At 39.6% G+C, this 18,745-nt stretch overlaps 1 protein-coding gene, 1 long non-coding RNA gene and 1 pseudogene across 5 annotated transcripts; 1 reads left to right on the plus strand and 2 right to left on the minus strand.

Moving 5' to 3' along the window:
• Positions 1-1,397: 1,397 nt before the first annotated feature.
• Positions 1,398-6,873, minus strand: LOC143663023 (uncharacterized). Its single transcript, XR_013165706.1, has 3 exons — positions 5,901-6,873; positions 4,811-5,530; positions 1,398-4,532 (listed from the first exon to the last, which is right to left on the minus strand). It is a non-coding gene; the product is annotated as an uncharacterized LOC143663023 (long non-coding RNA).
• On the plus strand, positions 6,848-18,562 carry TMEM128 (transmembrane protein 128). 4 transcript variants are annotated; one of them, XR_013165705.1, is made up of 6 exons: positions 6,848-6,994; positions 8,513-8,654; positions 14,114-14,272; positions 16,507-16,615; positions 17,431-17,610; positions 17,896-18,562. XR_013165705.1 is itself a non-coding variant. In XM_077136386.1 (5 exons), the coding sequence occupies exons 1-4, from the start codon at positions 6,898-6,900 to the stop codon at positions 16,604-16,606; spliced, it is 498 nt and encodes a 165-aa protein (XP_076992501.1). In that variant the 5' UTR covers positions 6,848-6,897; the 3' UTR covers positions 16,607-16,615; positions 17,896-18,562. The 4 variants fall into 4 exon arrangements, 3 of the variants coding, with proteins under 3 accessions (XP_076992501.1, XP_076992502.1, XP_076992503.1); XM_077136386.1 differs by lacking the exon at positions 17,431-17,610; XM_077136387.1 differs by lacking the exon at positions 17,896-18,562 and having other exon boundaries at positions 17,431-17,889.
• LOC143663699 (large ribosomal subunit protein eL36 pseudogene) lies at positions 8,674-9,285 on the minus strand (annotated as a pseudogene).
• Positions 18,563-18,745: the final 183 nt, after the last annotated feature.

The raw sequence follows: 18,745 nt of genomic DNA on the forward strand, positions 1-18,745 counted from the left end.
TGTACGGCTATTATTTCTATTTTGCATAAGCTGGCCAAAGATGATTTCTGTTGTGGATAGCTAAAAGGACCTCTCTCAGTACAGGTGGTTATGTTACAAATGGACAGCAAATAACTATGTTCATTTGAAGAAGGTTCAAGTATATGCCCCTGGTGATTTATAGTAGCATTTACTTAGTACTTTTCATGTGCCAGGCTTCTCCACTTAGAACCTATTCATGCTCTCTTCATCATAGGCTATGAGAAATGAAAGAAACAACAACAAAAATGATCAAACTTAAAAGGTAAATGATAAATTGGAAAAAATATACTTGTCACATATCTGGTATTCAAAGATATCCTTAATCTATAAATATAGCAAAGAAGAAAATCAAAAGGAAGTAGATGTACAAACAGCCAATTAACAGGTGAAAAATCAATCTTTTAAAAAAGACAAGAAAATAAAATGTCACTTTTTTCCCCAAATATCAATTGGGAAAAATGTATCAAAATGGTAAAGCCCAGTTGCTGGTGCAAGTATGGAAGATGGCTTCTACCTACTGCTGGTGGGAATGCAACATGTACTGCATGCTTGAAAATATTAATCAAAAGCCTTAAAAATCTGCCCTTTGCCCTGGAAATGGCAATTCTATAGCTTTTATGAAAAATAACCAGAGTTGTGTTGAAAGAGAGACACTTATTTAATTGCATTATTTATATAATGAGAGGGATCTATATATATATTTTTTTTGATAAGCTTTTGTCTTGGAATGAAGGGCAGTATCCCACGTGCGACGTATTAACATTTACTGAACAGTGTCTATATGCTAGGTGCTTTTCCACGAGTTTCCTCATGGTAACCAAATAAAGTTGGGTGTTTGTGTTACTCCAGCATAACATGGGGTAATACTAGGCATAGTAACTTGATTCCTTGTCCTGTTTCTCACACACATACCCGCCTCCTATAACACCACAGTCTCTCCAGTGTTACGGGGTATTCCCTGTCTTTGGAAAAGGCAAAATGGTAGTAGAAAGAGCTGTATCTTAGCCCCAGATTTGCCACTTGCCAAGCTGTGATTTGGGGGTCTTTACATCACCTCTCTGAGTCTCAGTTTCCCCATCTTTAAATTGAACATACTTTTGGTCATCTGCAAAGGTAGTCATGGAGTGGTCTGGCTTGTCCCAATTTCTGGGTATTTCCCAGAATTTCTACCTTTCTCCTTTCAGCTGCTAGTGGGTTCCTCTACAAATATTTAAAATGTCAGAAACCAAACACAGGTTCATTATGAAAAGGAGGTATCCCCAAGCTTCAGTTCAAAATGAAATTAGTTTTAAATAGTTTTTATATAAAAATAATGATTTACATTTGGAGACAACTAAGGAAAAAAATTCATTTAAAATAGCCACTAAAAGAACCAAGCATTTAGGAATAAGCTTAACCAAGAAGTAAAGGACCTGAACACAGAAAACTACAAAATATTGTTTAAAGAAATTAAAGATCTAAACAGATGGAAAGATATTTCATGCTCATGGATAGGAAGGTTCAGTGTTGTTAAGATGTCAATCCGACCTAAATTGATCTATATTTTCAATGCAAAACCAATCAAAATTCCAACGACCTATTTTGAAGACTTGGAAAAGCTAGTTATCAAATTCATTTAAGGAAACAAAACCTCAAATAGCTAAAGATATTTTTAAAAAAAAGGAGCAAAGTGGGAGGATTAGCACTTCCTGACTTTAAAGCTTACTACAAAGCCACAGTCATCAAAACAGCATGGTAATGGTACAAAGATAGAAGTATTGATCAATGGAACCAAACTGAGAGTGTGGGAGATTGACCACCAAATTTATAGTCAATTGATCTTTGATAAGGCTTCCAAATCTACTGAGTTGGGACGGAACAGTCTTTTCAATAAATGGGCTTGGAAAAACTGGATATCAGTAAACAAAAGAATGAAAGACGACCCGTATCTTATACCTGACACAAAAATTAGTTCAAAATGGATCAAACACCTAAATATAAGAGCCCATACTGTAAAACTCCTGAAGAAAACATAGGGAATCATCTTCAAGACCTAATAACAGGTTATTTCCTGAGCTTTACACCCAAAGCACAAGCAATGAAAAGAAAAACAGATAAATAGGGGCTCCTCAGAACCGAAATCTTCTATGCCTCAAAGGATTTTGTCAAAAAGGTGAAGAGGCAGCCAACTCAAAGGGGAAAAATATTTGGAAACCATACATCAGATAAAGGTTTAACATCCTGTGTACATAAAGAAATTATATATTCCAACAACAAAAGAATAAACAACCCAATCATGAAATGGGAAAAAATATGAATAGACATTTTCCTGAAGAGCAAATATAAATGGGTAAAAAGCACATGAAAAGTTGCTCATCTTCCTTAGCTATAAGGGAAATGCAAATAAAACTACTATGAGATATCATCTTATGCCTATAAGAATGGCTGCCATTAAACAGGAAACTACAAATGTTGGCGAGGATGTGGAGAAACTGAACACTTATTCACTGCTGGAGGGAAAGTATAATGGTACAGCCACTATGGAAGTTTGGCAGCCCCTCAGAAAGCTAAACATTGAGTTGCCATATGACCAGGCAATACCATTATTCGGAATATATCCAGAGGAGCTGAAAGAAGTGACAGAAACAGAAATTTGCACACCAATACTCATAGCAGCATTATTCACAATCGGTAAAAGATGGAAGCAATCCAATTGCCCATCAACAGACTAGTGGATAAACAAAATGTGGCATATACATATGATGAAATATTATGCAGCAGTAAGACAAAATGAGGTCCCAAAACACATGACAATATGGATGAACCTTGAGGATACAATCCTCAGTAAAAGAGGCCAGACACAAAAACTAAGATACTGTATAATCTTGATATTATCACTCTGGTAAAGATGTCAATGTCAAGGCTCAGACAAGCTGAATAAGTTGCTCTGAATATCCTCCCTCTTTCCCCCTTCTCCCCTCCTCTCTTTTTCTCTTTCTCTTTTCCTTCCCTAAAATTAGAAATTAAAATTAAAAAAAAGAAAACCTATTTTCTCTCACATAGTAACCTATGGAATTGGTGCCTACACTATAAAAGATCTAAAAAATAGAAACTAGCTTTAAGATGATACATTTTAAAGGATGATAAAATTTTAAAAGGTCATATTAACCAAGCCTGCGCCTGCACCATGTGCCAAATGTCGTATTTAAAAAAGAAGGGAAAGATAAAGCCTTGTTTCCAGGAGGCATTCACAGGCCAGTTAGGGACAAGCTATGTGACACAAGAAAAAGATTGTACTGGTCTGGTCTGATGATTGCAAGTAACAGAAAATCACTCAATATATATATATATATATATGTCTACCCTAAGTTAAACCCTGAACTAAAGTTATTAGTACAATAATAAAAATGTGCTTTCAGCAGTTGCCTCAATTCAAGGTGTTGATAATAACTTCTCTAATTAAAAAAAAAACTCAACAAAAAAGAAACCATTCAAATTAGCTTTAGTTAAAAAAATTCTTTTCTTTTTTTTTTTTTTTTGCTCAGAAATCTGTGATGTCTCAGCCATGATGATAACAGTTAACATTCATTAAGAGCTTTTCATGGGCCAGGCACTGTTCTAAGCACTTTACATGAATTAATATTTTTAATTCTTATCTAATCCTGAGATAGATGCTATCCTTAACTCCAGCTACAAGTCCACATAAGAGGCTAAGTGGCTTGCCCAAGGTGAGACAGTCAGGAATGAGGGAACCAGGTCAGGGCCCCAAGGCAGTTGTTTCCGGCACTCACGGCCTTCCTTGCGTTAACCAGGATTTGGCTGAATCCAGGAGCTGAAAACAATGCTCCTAGGCTTGCTTGGCTTGGCTTGCATCTTGGAGCTGCCTTCCAGGACGGGCTTCCTTCATGTGACCAGCATGGCAGCCCCACACTCACACTCGCTTCACAGCTCACCATATCAGGGGAGTAGAGCGTCTTTCCCTCCAGCATAAACCTGAGGACTGACAACTCTGGTATGGGTCATGTGCCCTCCCCCAGGACATGGTCAGTGTCTTGAGAACTGAGCAGAACCAGTACAGAAAGGAGAAAGAGTAATTTCTCAGACAAATTAATGTCCACAACAAAGACTTAACAGGTGTGATCAAGCACCAGAGGGCACAAGGGAGAATCTAAGACACAACTGGTAAGGAAAAGGTAAGCAAAAGATGTAGGAGCCAAGGGTTAACAGAAAACCTGCGGAGTTTATTGGGAGTGATTGGCTTCAGAGTGGCTTTGGCAGTAAACTGTGGAGACTGTTATCTGCTTACTTGGAGGACAGTCTGAGAGGGACAGAATGTTTGTTTTTTCTTAAGCCCCAAGGTCTTTTTAGCTATCTCTTCTTTGTAGGGAGTAATATACTGAAAAGCAGGCTTGGTCAGCAAAAAAGCTGTGAGAAAGGATATAAAATAAAGCAGCTGAAGCTCTTCGGGGCTGCAGTCATCTTGTCTGTCTCGTACGTCTCATGTGTCTTGTGTATTTCATTCCGCAGGGTTGCTGAAAGATTGCAAACAAAAAGAAAAATTGCAATAAAGAGTCAAAATTACTGGAAGAAAAACAAGAATAAAGTGTCGCTGGAGACCAAGGAGAAGAGAATAACCAATGAGGTAAATAAAATGCTGACCATGAAGACCTGGCAAGCCAAATTAGGGCTGATTAAACACAAACTATATGTCAGGCACCAGGCTAAGCAATTTGCATAGATACATTTTCACTCTGGGACCTGCCACTTCACAGATGAGGAAACTGATGCTTAGAACAATGATATAACTTACCCACAGTGATGGAGCCAGGGTTCATTAGTCTCTAAGAGCCTTGGACTTAGCCGTGTTTTAATAGGAGGCCAGCAAAGGTCGTAGTCAAATTCATTTTTTTCCCACATGTATTAGTTCATGTATTAGTTCATAGTGAAGACGAAAACTTCTTGGTTGATCTCAATCTAATATGTATCTATAACTAAGGTGCACAGTACACATACTTAAGAACTACTTAATGGGGTCTCCAGAAATGGTGGTCATTTTATGTTGGATTTTTTCCAACCTGCTTTTAAGTGTCATCAATGTGGTGGGCAAATAGTGCCATTTAAAATATCAAAGGATAAAAAAAAGGCTGGAAGGATGTTAGATCCAAATACAAAAGCCTTGAAGCCACCAAATGGGGAACCCGATCTGCCCTGAACACACTACATACGGAGACCCTGGAATCTGCTGATGCCCTCAGGAATATTAAGTTACTAGAAGACCCAGCATTGACCCTTTTGGAAAGACACAATCTGTAGGAGACTATTTGATTCACTTCCTGTTACCAAGGTTTCCAGCTCCATACAAGACACAGGGGAGGGCAAAGACCCAGTTGGCTTTGAAGAGACGAACCCCTATTGTATTTGGGAGTATGAAAAGAAAAAACAAAACAGGAAAAGGGAGGTATTGTTTAGAAAGGCTATATGATCTGCCCAGCTGTTAAACTCTTTGCTTCAAAGGCTGTTGCTAGAAAGGCTAAAGAAATGAAAAAAAAAAAAACAGGAGAAACTTGACTTTTTTTAATATTATTGCACTATTTTACAAATACCCACAAAATATAAATGATATTAAAGAGCACCTACTAATCAATTTAAATTTTACTTCCTGTGTGGCTTTGGGTTATCCACTCCCGCATTCACCCACTCCAAGCCACCCTCCTGGCTCCCTCTCCCACCCTAAAAGAGTCAACTGCCCCATGTAGGGTGTTTCTATTATGGATAACCTGTTGCAATTGTTCCTTCCACTAGATTCTTACTAACCTCTGTCTTCAGCACTTTAGCACGTGTTGAGCAAATGTTTGTTGACTGAATTAACAAAACGCCTCTGTGCATCTATAAATACTTACCACACTATAAGGTAATTAGCTGTATCTCAGCAAGGGCAATGCCTCACTCATCTCTATCTTCCCAGCCTAGCATGGTGCCTAACAGTTCTTAGGAAACAACAGATGCTGCCTAAATGTCTGTAAACCTAACATGCAGAATTTCCCAACACATGATACGGGAGGTAAGGTAAACAGTAAACGATTTTCTGTGGCGAAAAAGTTATCAACTAGTGACAAAGAAGTCTGGTAGTTGGCTGGAAAGGTAATTTAGCTCCCACATTCCTGGCTAGGGCAATTTTTCACAAGTCGGTCGTACGCAAGAGAACGGCTGGAGGAGAAAAGGGGGCTAACTCGGACCATACATTGGCGCTTCTCATTTAAATCTCACGGTAAGTCTGAGGCAGGGATAATCTCCGTTGTGCACAAGAGGACGCAGGCTCAGGGACGTTCAGTTCGTGCCCAAAGCCGGAAGGGCAGGGCCTGAGGATCGATAGCAGTCACCCCCACCTCTCCTAGGCCGTGCCTTCAACCCTTTCGGGTGGGGTTGGCGACTCCTGATCAACAGGAGTAAGGAAAACGTCGGGAACTGAGAGTCGCGGCTAGGACGGCAGGGTATTTTTTTTTTTAATGCCTTGGGCACAAAGAAGCCAAGGAAGTCTCCAGAAGCAGAGAGAAACACCAACAAGGCGACGACTCCGGGCCGCGCACCCCTTCCCACTGCGAATTCAGCGGCATCCGTGGCCTTGGTCCTTCTGGGCTTCCGTTGGTCGGAGAAAATTTGGGACAATCTTCGGCCCGAGATGGATCCGAAGATTTTTTTTTCCGGGTCAGGATATGAAAAGTCAAATCACGTTGGCGAATTTGAGCGTTGAAGCTGTGACACCAAAGTCCACATTCAACGATTAAACCTGCAAAGGAAATGTAGTCTCCACCTCCGGCGTCAGGAGCCCGCCCAGGCGTGAACCGGAAGTGCTGGTGTGTGGCGTCACTTCCGCCGCGTTTCCGGGGCGGTGTGAAGATGGACGCGCTGCGGGCCCGGGACCAGCTTCGGCGGCGGTATTTGTATCTGCCGGACACCGAGGCTCCGGTGGATGAAGAGGGCGACGCCGGGCCGGGTGAGGCGCTGTGTCCGGGCGCGCTCCGAGCCGTGCCATGGTTCCCGGGGGCGAGGCGCCTGGCAACGGCTGGCCCCCCGGGCTCGCCGCTTCCCTCGTCTAGTCAGGAGGGACTTGGTCTCGCTTTTCGAGGCTGTGGTGCTTGCCAACTTTGGAAGTTCGGATATTTAGTGTCATAAAGATCCTTCGAGATCTCCATCTTAGCTGCGCTTAGAATTCCCTGGAGAGCTGGCTGAAAATCTTTATGCCACCTGTTTGGTAATAGCCATTAAAATTTAAAATACTCACCCGTTCCACTTCTAAGAATTTGTCAGAGAAACATACTTGTACGAGAAACACGAGTACACAAACACATGTGCGAAGTATTTCACCTCGGCATTGTTTTGTAATAGACAACTGGAGGTAGCTAATTGTCCATCGGCAGACAGCTGATTAAAAATATTTGTATGTATCCCTACATGGAACACCAGTGTAGAAGATCTTCAGAGCAAGACGCAGAATAATCTTTGATATGCCACTGTAGGTGTACAAAACAATAACCTGTTTTGTGTCTTCACCTGTAGTTGCATAAAATGTCTCTGAAATAATTCAGTAGAAAGTGATGCTGGTGGTTGTTTCTGGAAAGGGGGATTGGGATTAAAAATATGAGCAAGGGAGACTTCATTTTAGTTTCTTTTGTTCTCTGTGTGGTAAACGGTATGCATCTATTAACCTTTTCAAAGTTACATACAAAACAATGTGCCCAGGCATGCTGATTTATAAATTTTCAGAGTATTCCCTAGAATCTGGATTATTAGCAAGTTCCTGCATGAATTCCAAACAGCAGCCAAAGGCTGAAAATCTCATATATTGGCCAGTGGTACTCACAGGTACCAAGAGAGGACTTGTCAGAATCACCTGGGGAACCTATTAGAAATAACTTATCTGACCTAACCCCCAGCCACCCACTCTTTTAAGACTGGTCCCAGATGGAAGAAATGACTTGTCCATCACTTAACTAGACAGTGCTAGATAAGAAGTTTGGTGGGACTAAACTTATGGTGCCTGATTCACTGTCCAGTGTGCTATTTCCACTTTGATCTGCATTAAAATGTTTGATTATAAGGTGTGTTCTTAGAAGATCACAAGCCCATTTTTTGTTCTAACGTGTGCCTTTTGTGTTTTTCTTAACAGCACTGCTTTCTTAGAAGAAATGCAGGACATATTAAAATTTCTGCACTACCAGATGGCATCACTCTTTCTGAATGACTAAATATGCAAATTTGATTTAAAAATTTTTTAGAGTAAATGCTGACTGTATTGAATATATATTATAGTTGGCTCCTATTTATTATTTCTGCAGATATAAACGTATCTTGATTGTTTTGCAAGTGAAATCTGATACGATAGGAGAGAGTCCAGTTACTAGAAAGTGCTAGGAAATTATTACTTTATTTAGTTTAAAATATGTGTAAAAAAATGTGTAATTTTTCCTCATATGGTCATGGTAACTTAAGTTGAAATGCTTGGTGTTTGCAGAAACCTCTGGAGTTGTTAAGAAAAAGGAGAAACATCTTCCAAGACTTAACATTCATTCTGGATTCTGGATTTTGGCATCCATTGTTGGGACCTATTATGCCGATTTTTTTAAAACCATTAAAGAAAACATTCACACTAGTAGGTAAGAAAACTTTATCGCTTCATAATTTAAACACCTTGTCACTGTTATTATTATTTTCTGTAAAGGTTTTCTGATGCACAGGTAGGGGGCACAGTCTTTCTTGGTGGCCACTTTCCTCGTGGCATCCATGACGTTGCCCAGCTCCTGCCTCCTCTTCGCATGGATATGTGTCCCCACCCTTTTCTAGATGAACTTGAGCGCCCACTTGTCCTTGGAGACCTGTAGGAGCTCCACGGTGTCCGCGATGCACTTGGTGTGCTTGGTGAGGTGCCTGTGGCAGCGTCTAGACCTTGGCTTGCTCACGTCCTTGGTCACCTTGTGGCCCTTGTTGAGGCCCATGCTCATGGGGTAGCTCTGAGCCATGGCTGCCACTCTTCAGAGGCTGCTGCAGCAAAAAAAAAAATTCCTTTGTCTTATTTTTCTTGTAACCTCTTGTCAGTTGAATTCTTCAAATACTTAGTAAGCACCTACTCTGCCAGGCACCATGTTGGAGATGCTGGTGATCCAGAGATGAATAAAAGAGCATGTACCTTGGGTGTTTATAGCTGAGAAGGTGAAACTGGAAATCATCGTTTCAATGTGCCTCTTAAGCACAAATGTGTTGTAGGAGGGGGAAGATGGTAAATTTAGGAAGGGCCTAATCCAGTTGGAAAAAAATGGAGGGATAAAGACTCTGACTGAAGGACTTTAAGAAGAGGAAATGTAAGTGTAGCGGGAGGAGGGAATGAGCTGTAGTGAGGGGAGAATGGGGCCTCAGAATATGTTTTCAGTGATGGTTACAGCTAACAAGGTCCAGGGTGTAACTGAATTCAAGTTGAGATGGAGTCACTAGTGGGAGGAGTCAGGAGCTTTAATGCTGGCAGGATATCAAATGGACTGTCATACATGGGAACTGGGATCCCTTCCGTAAGCTGTCAGGAGTTAACATGGAGAAGGTTGTAAGTCATAGCCCAGAATCCTTAGTGAACACTGGAGAATAATCTGTGGGCTCCTGGATAATAAAGAGAAAGAGAGAGAGGCTGGTGAGCTTCAGAGCTGGCAGTAGGAGGGGTGATTTGCTTGGGGTGCAAGAGTAATTGTTTGGAAATACCAATGGGGTAGACAGATACAGGCATAATGATCCTGTGGGACCAGGGGAGGACATACAGTCTGTCCTCAAGAAGCTTTCAGGAGGAGCAGTGACTTCTGGAGGGGGAAAAGGCTTAAGGGAGTTTGTTTAAATGATTGCAGAGAAAAAGTTTATTCCTCTCCTTTCTTATGACCATAAGCAAGTACTTTCCTTAAGCACTTCCATCTTTTTGTCACACTCCCTCATTTTTGGGAGGTGGTGTCGCTTACCTGATTGAGTTTGAGACGAAGGACTGGGCATATGTAGCTTAGCACCTGCTTTTCTTGCAGCAGGCAGCCAACCACAGGAAACACACATTCTGGTCTGATCCCCACGCCATACATTTTATGAGGGCAGCCCCCACATGAGAACATCTCTGAAATTTCATTGCAGCCTGGAACCCAGTGGGTATGTCTGCCTAACTCTGGGTTTCCGTATCAGGAAGCTCTTTGTCACCACTCACCAAAGCTATGTTCTCCTCATAGCTCCATCAGTAATAAAGCTGGCATTTGGTCTTAATCAGTCTACCTCCTTGATCTTTCCTAATTGGTTTTGAACTTGGGCTAGGAAAATAGGAAACAGGTACTCTAAACCCCACGTGTAACACTGCTCCTTCATTGAACATTTCATGAGAGTCTGAGATGGGTGAGTCAGTAAGTTATGGTGATGAATAAAGGACATTTCTACACTTCTAAGAACTTATCCTGGGTTGAAACAGTCAAGTTAATAGGCTGTGTGGTATGTGCCATGTAAGTATCTGTGTGTGATACTATAGGAGTACCTAGGATGGCACCTTACCCAGCCCCAACTTGAGAGTTGGACCTGAGCTTTTAGGAGACGTGGGAGGGTTTTGTTGTATCCTTACATTAAGTTTTTTCAGTAGTTCCTCTTTAAAGAAATTGGTGAGGGAAGAAATTAACTACACGTTTAAGATGTAGTAAGTGGTACACCCACATCTGTTACTTGGCAAGGCCAGGACTTAGACTCTGGGACTAGAGGTTGTGGAGAATGCAAAGGAAGTACCAATCATAGACCTGCCCTCAAAAAACTGTCACCTCAGATAAAAAGGCATAAATGTAATCAAAGGCTGAGGATTTGGGGTATTGTTGTTTCCTTGGTGAGGGACTTGGTGAACAGTAGGAAGTTTGAGCAGCCATATGATGAGAGGGGTACATAAAAGGCACCGTAGAGTATGTTCCACTGTCTTGGAAATAGCTTGTTCCTCCGACGGCTGAGGTAATTTCACTTTGCTCTATTGTAAACCTAAGTTCTAGACATTAGCATTCTTTAAATCTATGCATGGCTATAAGATTGTACATTCATAAGTAGGATGGACAGGTCACTCTCAAATGAAAAAAATTGTGATGCTTTGGAAATTACATTTTGTTTACCCTGGTTATGTGTATCAAAAACAACCAAACAAAAAACTAAAATTAAAAACCCAGATGCTTAGGGCCTTCCTCAGACCCACCAAGTCAGAATTCTGGGGACTGGGGCAAAATAGCTTCCTTTTAGGAAGTTGCAAAGGCGACTCTTATACATAGCCAGGTTGAGGACCACTGACCTGGAATATTATATTTTGTTCAGGTAGCTTTTATCAATTTTTTTATATCCTTTACCATACCTGGGCAGAGTAGCCATGCTAGGATTCCGTTTGAAGATAAAACCAGAAATAAACAGGAGGAAATATCTGTCAGAGTACAGGGATCACCAGGCCTCTAGCATATCGTTCCTCTGCCTTTATTAACACCTTCCAGAGGAACCCTTTTCAAAAATTCTTCTTCAGCAAAAATTTGTTAAAAGCCTAAACTTTAGACTTTCAGAGGTGGGGCAAGAAAAGGGAAGGCTTCTTGAAAGAGGCAGCATTTGAGCTTGGTTTTGAAGGATGGACATACAGAGATGATGTGGAGTCTAGAAGGCTCAGGTCTTGTAAGGGGACTGGCAAGCATCTTATTTTGCCTGGAGCAGTCTGTTTGTGGCAGGGATAGAAGCAAAAACTGAATGAATTGATTCTTTAGAGCTTTAAAGAGCAAAGAGGTCAAACTATGCTGTGGGCAACAGAGAGTCAGCTAGGGGTTGAAGCAGTTCCTCTTTCTGTATGCTGGGCCCAGATGGAGTGTCCTGGCTGGGTGCTTAAGCCTTCTGGTACCCAGCTACTCCTCAGGTGCTGAGCTGGGCTCTGGGTTGTTGGAGTTTTACAGCTACTCCGGAGTAGTTGTAGAAATCCTGGTAGGTCCTTGTCTGCCTGAGGCCACACTCATTCAAAAATAGGTCTGCCAGCCTTTCTTTGAAAGATATTTCATCCAGCCTCTATCTTCAGATAAATCAGCCCTCCTGGTGATGAATGTATCTGGGAGAAGGGACTGTGTGACTTCCCAGTTCTCCTAGTCCAATGACTCTTGTCCCACTGAGAAGTGCTTCTTGATGTCTAACTTTAATCTCTCCTAGTGGTCTCTTGATGCTCTGCCCTGCATGAAATTCTCCCATCAGGCACCAGAGCTGCTGTGGTCAGTCTGCCAACAAACCCATCCTCAGTTTCCGACCCAGGATGACACTGGAGCCTCTTCCTTTGGCCCCTGTCGTGGCCCTTGTCCTTGTCCTTGTCCTATGAGGGGTCTCCAGGGCAGAACGTGTGAGAGGTATCTGCCTCTTTCTTTTCCACTATATTCAGTGACCTCAGTGACTGGCCGTTGGCCTGGAATGTGGATGGTTTGGCACTAGGCCTGTGAGCCCTCGTGAGGGAAGACATGTACCAGCTGGACCCCGCCATACCCCCACATGCCCTTCAGGGAGGAGGTAAGCCGTGTTGGGGAGCAGATCTTGGGGCTTCTTCCTATCTCTTCCCATCATTCCTCATTGACTTGTCTGCCGCCTGACCCACCCAAGGTGCACGTAAACAAGAAGCCCACCTGCCCAGTCATGTTCACTCCCACCCCATTGGACATCAGCTGCTTTGGCCTTTTAGACATCTCGAGGCATTTTACTTGTTAATTGACCCCAAATAGGGCAAAAGAGCCTTTTTTTTTTTCTTATCAGCCCTGCCCAGTGAAACTTTAATATCACAGATAAACTATGCATTTGCTTATGCACTGGATATATATTTGTACTTTGCACATAAAAGGAAATAAGACCTCCTCTACTTTGGGAATGATCACTCCCATTGGAAATGCATGCTCTAGTGAAAGAGAGTTCTTTGAAGACCCTTCCGAAGAGGACCGTGGCAATATTTTTATCATTGAGAGCATCAGAGGAATACTGTTGAGGGGTTAGCTGTGGGAGAAGCACTTTGCTATGCACTTCAATTCTCACAGCTGTTCTGTGAGATAAGTGCAATGTTTCCAAACACAGTGAGGTAAAGTAATTTGCCCAGAGTTACAAAGCTGAGATTCAAACCCAGACAGATGTCAGAGGCCCTGTTCTGAACCCCTGCTCTGCCCTGAGTATTGACACCCCAGAGTTGTGTCATCATAAAGTTCTTTGAGGGAATCTAGAATATTGCCTTTTATGAGAAGTCCACTTAGTGTTCCTGCCTCTCTTGCTTCACTGTCCTGTTTCCTTCTCTCTACATGTAATGCCAGTCTTGCTTCTCCTCATAGAGAAACAAAAGATAATGGCTCTGGTGGATTGAGTAGGAACAATTGAGGGTCTAAAGTCCCCAAATCGGGGCACATCCCCTGGCTAGCAGTGGCTGGGAGATAGGTAGGAGCTGATGGGTTTACCTCACATAGATGTAATCAGGTCTTAGATGAAATTGGAAGGGAGGAAAAAGTCCTTGTTCCTCTGGAAAGGATTGTAGATATTCAGAAGGAAATCTTTTATGAGGGAGGATTGGAATGAACTGTCTTCCAAATTGATTTTCTGTATTTTAAGGAACCTTGCTTAAGCCAGAGGAGTTATTGGTACCTGTTGAGAATCTTTCTTGTTACTTTTACATCAAAATTCCAGAAACAGCCAGAAAGCTCTCTTCCTATATTTTGAAAAAAAAAAAAAACGCGTTATTGTAACCAGGGTCCTGTCTTGGTTGGTTGGTTTTATGACATTGTGTGTGTGTATGTATGTATATATATACATATATATATACATACACACACACACACATATACACACACGTATTTAAAGTCTTACTTTTTAGTCCTTTCTTGACTCATGACTCATCTTTTCTCACCCCCACCTCCCATTAGATCAAGACTTACTGAAAGATTGGACTCTGTGAGTCCCACCCCACTTCTGCCCTGGTTGATAACCTTCTTAGAAATCAGCTTGATTTTTAGACTATTAATGAAAATTTTTAAGCTGTCTGCTGATTTGCTAAGTGCTTTCAACTGTTATTTTTTCTTTTCTGTCTCTACAGTTGGTTTCTCTCTGGTGGTGCCTTGTTGATTATCAGCTTATTCATCGCATTTTACTGTATAGTCTATCTGGAATGGCATTGTGGAATTAAAGACTATGATATCAAGTATCCAACATTAATACCCATTACAACAGCCTCTTTTATTGCAGCAGGAATTTGGTGAGTTAGCTTTGAAACAACTCATAGGAATTAAAAAAAAATTTTTTTTGATCAGACAAGGATGTACGTGGTACAAAATTCAAAAGAAAAAGATGCGATGTAACTGTCATCTCCCTCTAATTCTTATTCCCCAGTTCCCTTTTCAGTATCATCTTTTTCTCTTCATTTATTTAGTTATTTAAAATTAAATGGTAACATTTATATTCTGCATTTTGCTTTTTAAATATTTTTCATTTTGAAAAGTGGAATAAATGAAAATGCACAACTGAATGAATTCTCACAAAATAAGCTCTAGCATAAACCTCCCCCTAGATCAAGGAAGAGAGCCACACTCACACCCAGTAGTTTCCCCCAATCCCTGCAACTTCCTGCCCAGAGACAGGCCCTAGCCTACCTTTATGGTAAATACTTTGTTGCTTTTCTTTATGAGTTTACCGTCCAAGTATGCATCCCTTAAATACCCTATTTTTATTTTGTCTAATGTTTGAGCATTATAGAAAATATTGTATGTATTTTTTTTTCTATTTGGCTACTTCTGTGCAATATTGTCTGACTCATCCATAATATATATTACCATTCTGCTGTGTAACTGAACCCCAGTTAATTTGTCTTTTCTACTGTTGATAGATTTTGGGTTGTTTTTAATTTGGGATGGTCATGAATGATGCTGTGAAAAACATTCTTGTAAATCTTTCTTGTAGCGAATATGTACATACTTCTGTTGGAATGCTTGACATACACACACACACACGTACACGTGTGAAGCTGTTGACTCATAGGGTATGCCTCCATTCAGCCGCAGTAAGGAGTGCCAGACTAGTTTTCAAAAGGGTGGTTCATCTGTTTTCTTCTTCTTTTTTTGATGGAGCCATATGTTTAGAATTCTTCCATACTGGTATGTATAGATGTGCCTTATTCTTTTTAGCAGTGACACGATAGAAAATTAATACACTGTATAATACACAAATAGAAAACTATTCACTGCATGAACTTACCTTGATTTCATTCATCTATTTCCCCAGTGTTGCCTTACAGTTTTTATTCTTCTATTATTGCAAAGAATGTCACAATAAATATCTTTCTTCATAAGTTATTAGGCCTCAGGGAAAAAATTGGGTTTTTATTTTTTGATTTATAAAAGTAATACTTGCTCTTTTGAAGAAGAATCTATAAAATTGTAGAAAAACACAAAGGCATAAATTCCATAATCTTTCCAACCAAAGCAGAAACTACTCTTTTATGTATTGTTTATAGCCCTTCAAGTTTTCTTTCTTTCTTTATAGTAATTAAATTGCGATTCAATTACATATACCTTTTAATATTATTTCATTTAAATGTGTGTTTTCTGTGATTTATTTTCTGTAGTTTATGGATATTCTCTGTATTACAATGTTATTAAACCTTCAGTGATGTGGGTAAGAAGGTGTGTTACTTAACTTCTTCTCTTAAATGTAAGCTTACCCCCATTTTAAAATGAACTCATTTTAAAAATGTGCTTCATGACATTTTTCAGTGCACACCACTGTAAGAGATTGAATTATTTTGTCAGGTTTACAAAAAAATGTAAGCTTTTTTATTAAAAAAGTTTTATTTTTTAATAAAAAGTAGGGTTATAGCTATTTAAAATTCATATTTAGCAAAATATTATTTAGTAAAAGCATTAACTATGTGAAAATTTTTTTTAACTATTTATAGTTTTCCCTTCATTGACTTCTGCTCTTAGAATTCAATCATTAAAAGTCTTTTTTATTTAGAATGTGTTTTATTTTTACCTTGGTGATAGGAACAGTGTTTTTCTCAGTGGAAAATTTAAAGCAACTAATAAATGGCTTTTTTTCATTTTGTTTCTAAGAGAAGATATTTTTAACTGTCTCACTTTTTCATGATAGTTTGATGATTTGTGAAATCATAAAAGTAGGTGCTAGCCATTTTAATTCATGTTCCATTGTAGACCTTGACTTTAAGAGACTGGCATTTCTGTTAAGCCCCGCCCACTCCCGGTAGCAGCCTTTTAGTGATTCCAGGCCCCAGGGTACTTTTTGAAGAGACAGCAGTAGTTCCATAAGTATATACAGTTTTCATATATCTGAGGAACCTGATACATAGCAAGTTGCTGGCTAGGTGAACTTTCGCAAACTGAGTAAAAAGTGAGTTATTTAAATCTAGATTCTAGAATGAAATATTTGTATATATTACTGCTATGGTTGTTGACTTTTTTTGTTCTTTTCTTTCAGTTTCAATGTTGCTTTATGGCATGTGTGGTCATTTTTCACTCCTTTGTTGTTGTTTACCCAGTTTATGGGAGTTATAATGTTTATCTCACTCCTTGGATGATTCCTAAAGGTAAGTCTTCTAAAGGGATGGTTTTTCTAATAATGAACTCATTTTAAAAATGTCCTTCATGACATTTTTCAGTGCACACCACTGTAAGAGATTGAATTATTTTGTCAGGTTTACACCAAAGCTATTCATCCACTGAATTCCAGGATAAAAGGGACTGAGACCCCTTTCCTTCTTTATCATTTTGTTCTAAATGATGACTTTTTAGAGATGCATCCTGCTCTTCAAAGACTTCATGAAGACAAGTACTTGCACCTTCAAATATAAATATGTTCTCATATTAGAATATTTTGTTTTGAAGTTAATTTCTGTAAACTTATACCAGATGATAGGTGAATAGCTTATTCTTAAGAAATAGGAAGACAGAAAGAGACAAATTTATCCATTTTTGGGGGAAATTTTTGCCATTTTCTGTTAGGGTAGCTGCCTCATAAAAACTTGATGGATGACACATCAGCTTTTTCTACCATAGTTTTGATAGAATTTCTGCTTCCCCACAGACCGCTGCTTCCCTGGGCCTGCTGCCTGAGAGTGGGGTATCTTTGCTAAGTATCAGATTACTCATTTATTAAATAAGTATGCATTTAATAAATAAACATCCCAGTGCACGCTGAGGGCCAGGCGAAAAATGCAAAGACAGTTCCTCCCTTCAGGTCCCTGATGTCAGAACTTGGAGAAAATCTCCAAGTGTCACTGTACAGAGATGTGAACTGAGGCCGGGAGAAGTAAAGGTGAATATATAAAGGAGAAGAGTGGGATACTAAAGAAAATGACATTGCAATTAACAAGCAGAATGATCTTTCTTGGGAATTTTAAAGGAAATCACTGTAACCATGTGAAGAGGTGGACTTAATCTCATTGTTACCAGTCTGAAAATAGTTGCTAGACAGACATGGCCATGTGCATGGATGGCATCCCCTCAGACTTTTGAGCCTTGTTCAAGGACCTCAAGGACTCTGCTCAGTGTACCATTTACCCCTCTACGTGGATTACATCAGGTAGCTCAGCGTTCCTGAGTTTCTTTCATGGGTTTCAGAATTGTCCCTCCCCTAGCCTGGCACCTGCCCCTCCCCGTCTAAGTTGTCTGCTTTCTGCTTTGCCTGTTCAGTTTTGAGATTTTACAGATGTTCAGGAGCTTTTGCCTTACTAGTAATATTAATTTATAATTGGTAATGGAGAACTAGTGTTGTAGGTGCCTAGGCAGATCTCAGTATTTTAATATTAAATTCAGTAGATTAAAATAGAATGTCTTACTTGGTACATAAATACTTATTTTTTTTCAGATTTGAGAGCATGTAAATTTAAAGTGAATGACTAAACATCCAGCTAGCTGAAAGTGACACGGACAGCTAATGGAAATCTGTAATATTTTCTCACATCTATGAGCTATGAAGTGAATGGATTTCTTGAATAAATTGTGACTTTAGAGATCCATGGTTGAAATCGGAATAAATTATATTTTCTTGGCATATTCTTAAACTCAAGTGATTATTGAATTTTCCAGATGTTCATGTTATCAAGAAATAACTTTTGGAATGTTGATCTGTTTGAATCTTTGGAGTAAGTAGTGATGTAAAAATTTAGCAAAGTTTTATTTTAAGTGCATAATACACTCCCAAAATTGTAAATAAATTGTTTACTCTTATTTAAGGAATAGCAGGAGGCTAGTTCATTGTATAACTTGACTGATGTATATAAAGGGATGATACTGTCATGTGCCTTTTATCCCTTACATAATTACTCAGTCTCTAATTTTTATAATAGCTTTTTAGCTGAGAGGACCAATGGGAAGTATTTTATGTATTCCTATTCTGTTGAAATCAGTTTAGATTTTATCATTGTGTAAATTATTGGGGTTTTAACATTTGTTTAACCTATGAACTTTTGCTCATTTTTAAATGTATATAATTTTTTTTCCTTAATACTTAAATAAATTATTTTTATAACTTTCTTGTGAGTTTTGATAAGATAGACTTTGGAATTAATCTCTTTTTGGAGAAAGCTACACTCACCTTCAGAGACCTTGTGAAGAAAGTATTAGCCCTTCAACTACAAAGACGTTCACATTAAACCTGGTGACCTAGAAGGTACCTGGTCTTGATCCTCTCACTGTGACTGTAACTTCCAGTATAA

Source organism: Tamandua tetradactyla, chromosome 19, assembly GCF_023851605.1.
Source record: "Tamandua tetradactyla isolate mTamTet1 chromosome 19, mTamTet1.pri, whole genome shotgun sequence".
Classification (NCBI taxonomy): Eukaryota; Metazoa; Chordata; class Mammalia; order Pilosa; family Myrmecophagidae; genus Tamandua; species Tamandua tetradactyla.

Coding starts and splice junctions, on each gene's coding strand:
- TMEM128 (XM_077136386.1), top strand. CDS start 6,898: ATGGACGCGCTGCGGGCCCGGGACCAGCTTCGGCGGCGGTATTTGTAT. Junction 6,995..8,512: donor AGAGGGCGACGCCGGGCCGG/GTGAGGCGCTGT, acceptor TGGTGTTTGCAG/AAACCTCTGGAGTTGTTAAG. Junction 14,273..16,506: donor TTTATTGCAGCAGGAATTTG/GTGAGTTAGCTT, acceptor CTTTTCTTTCAG/TTTCAATGTTGCTTTATGGC.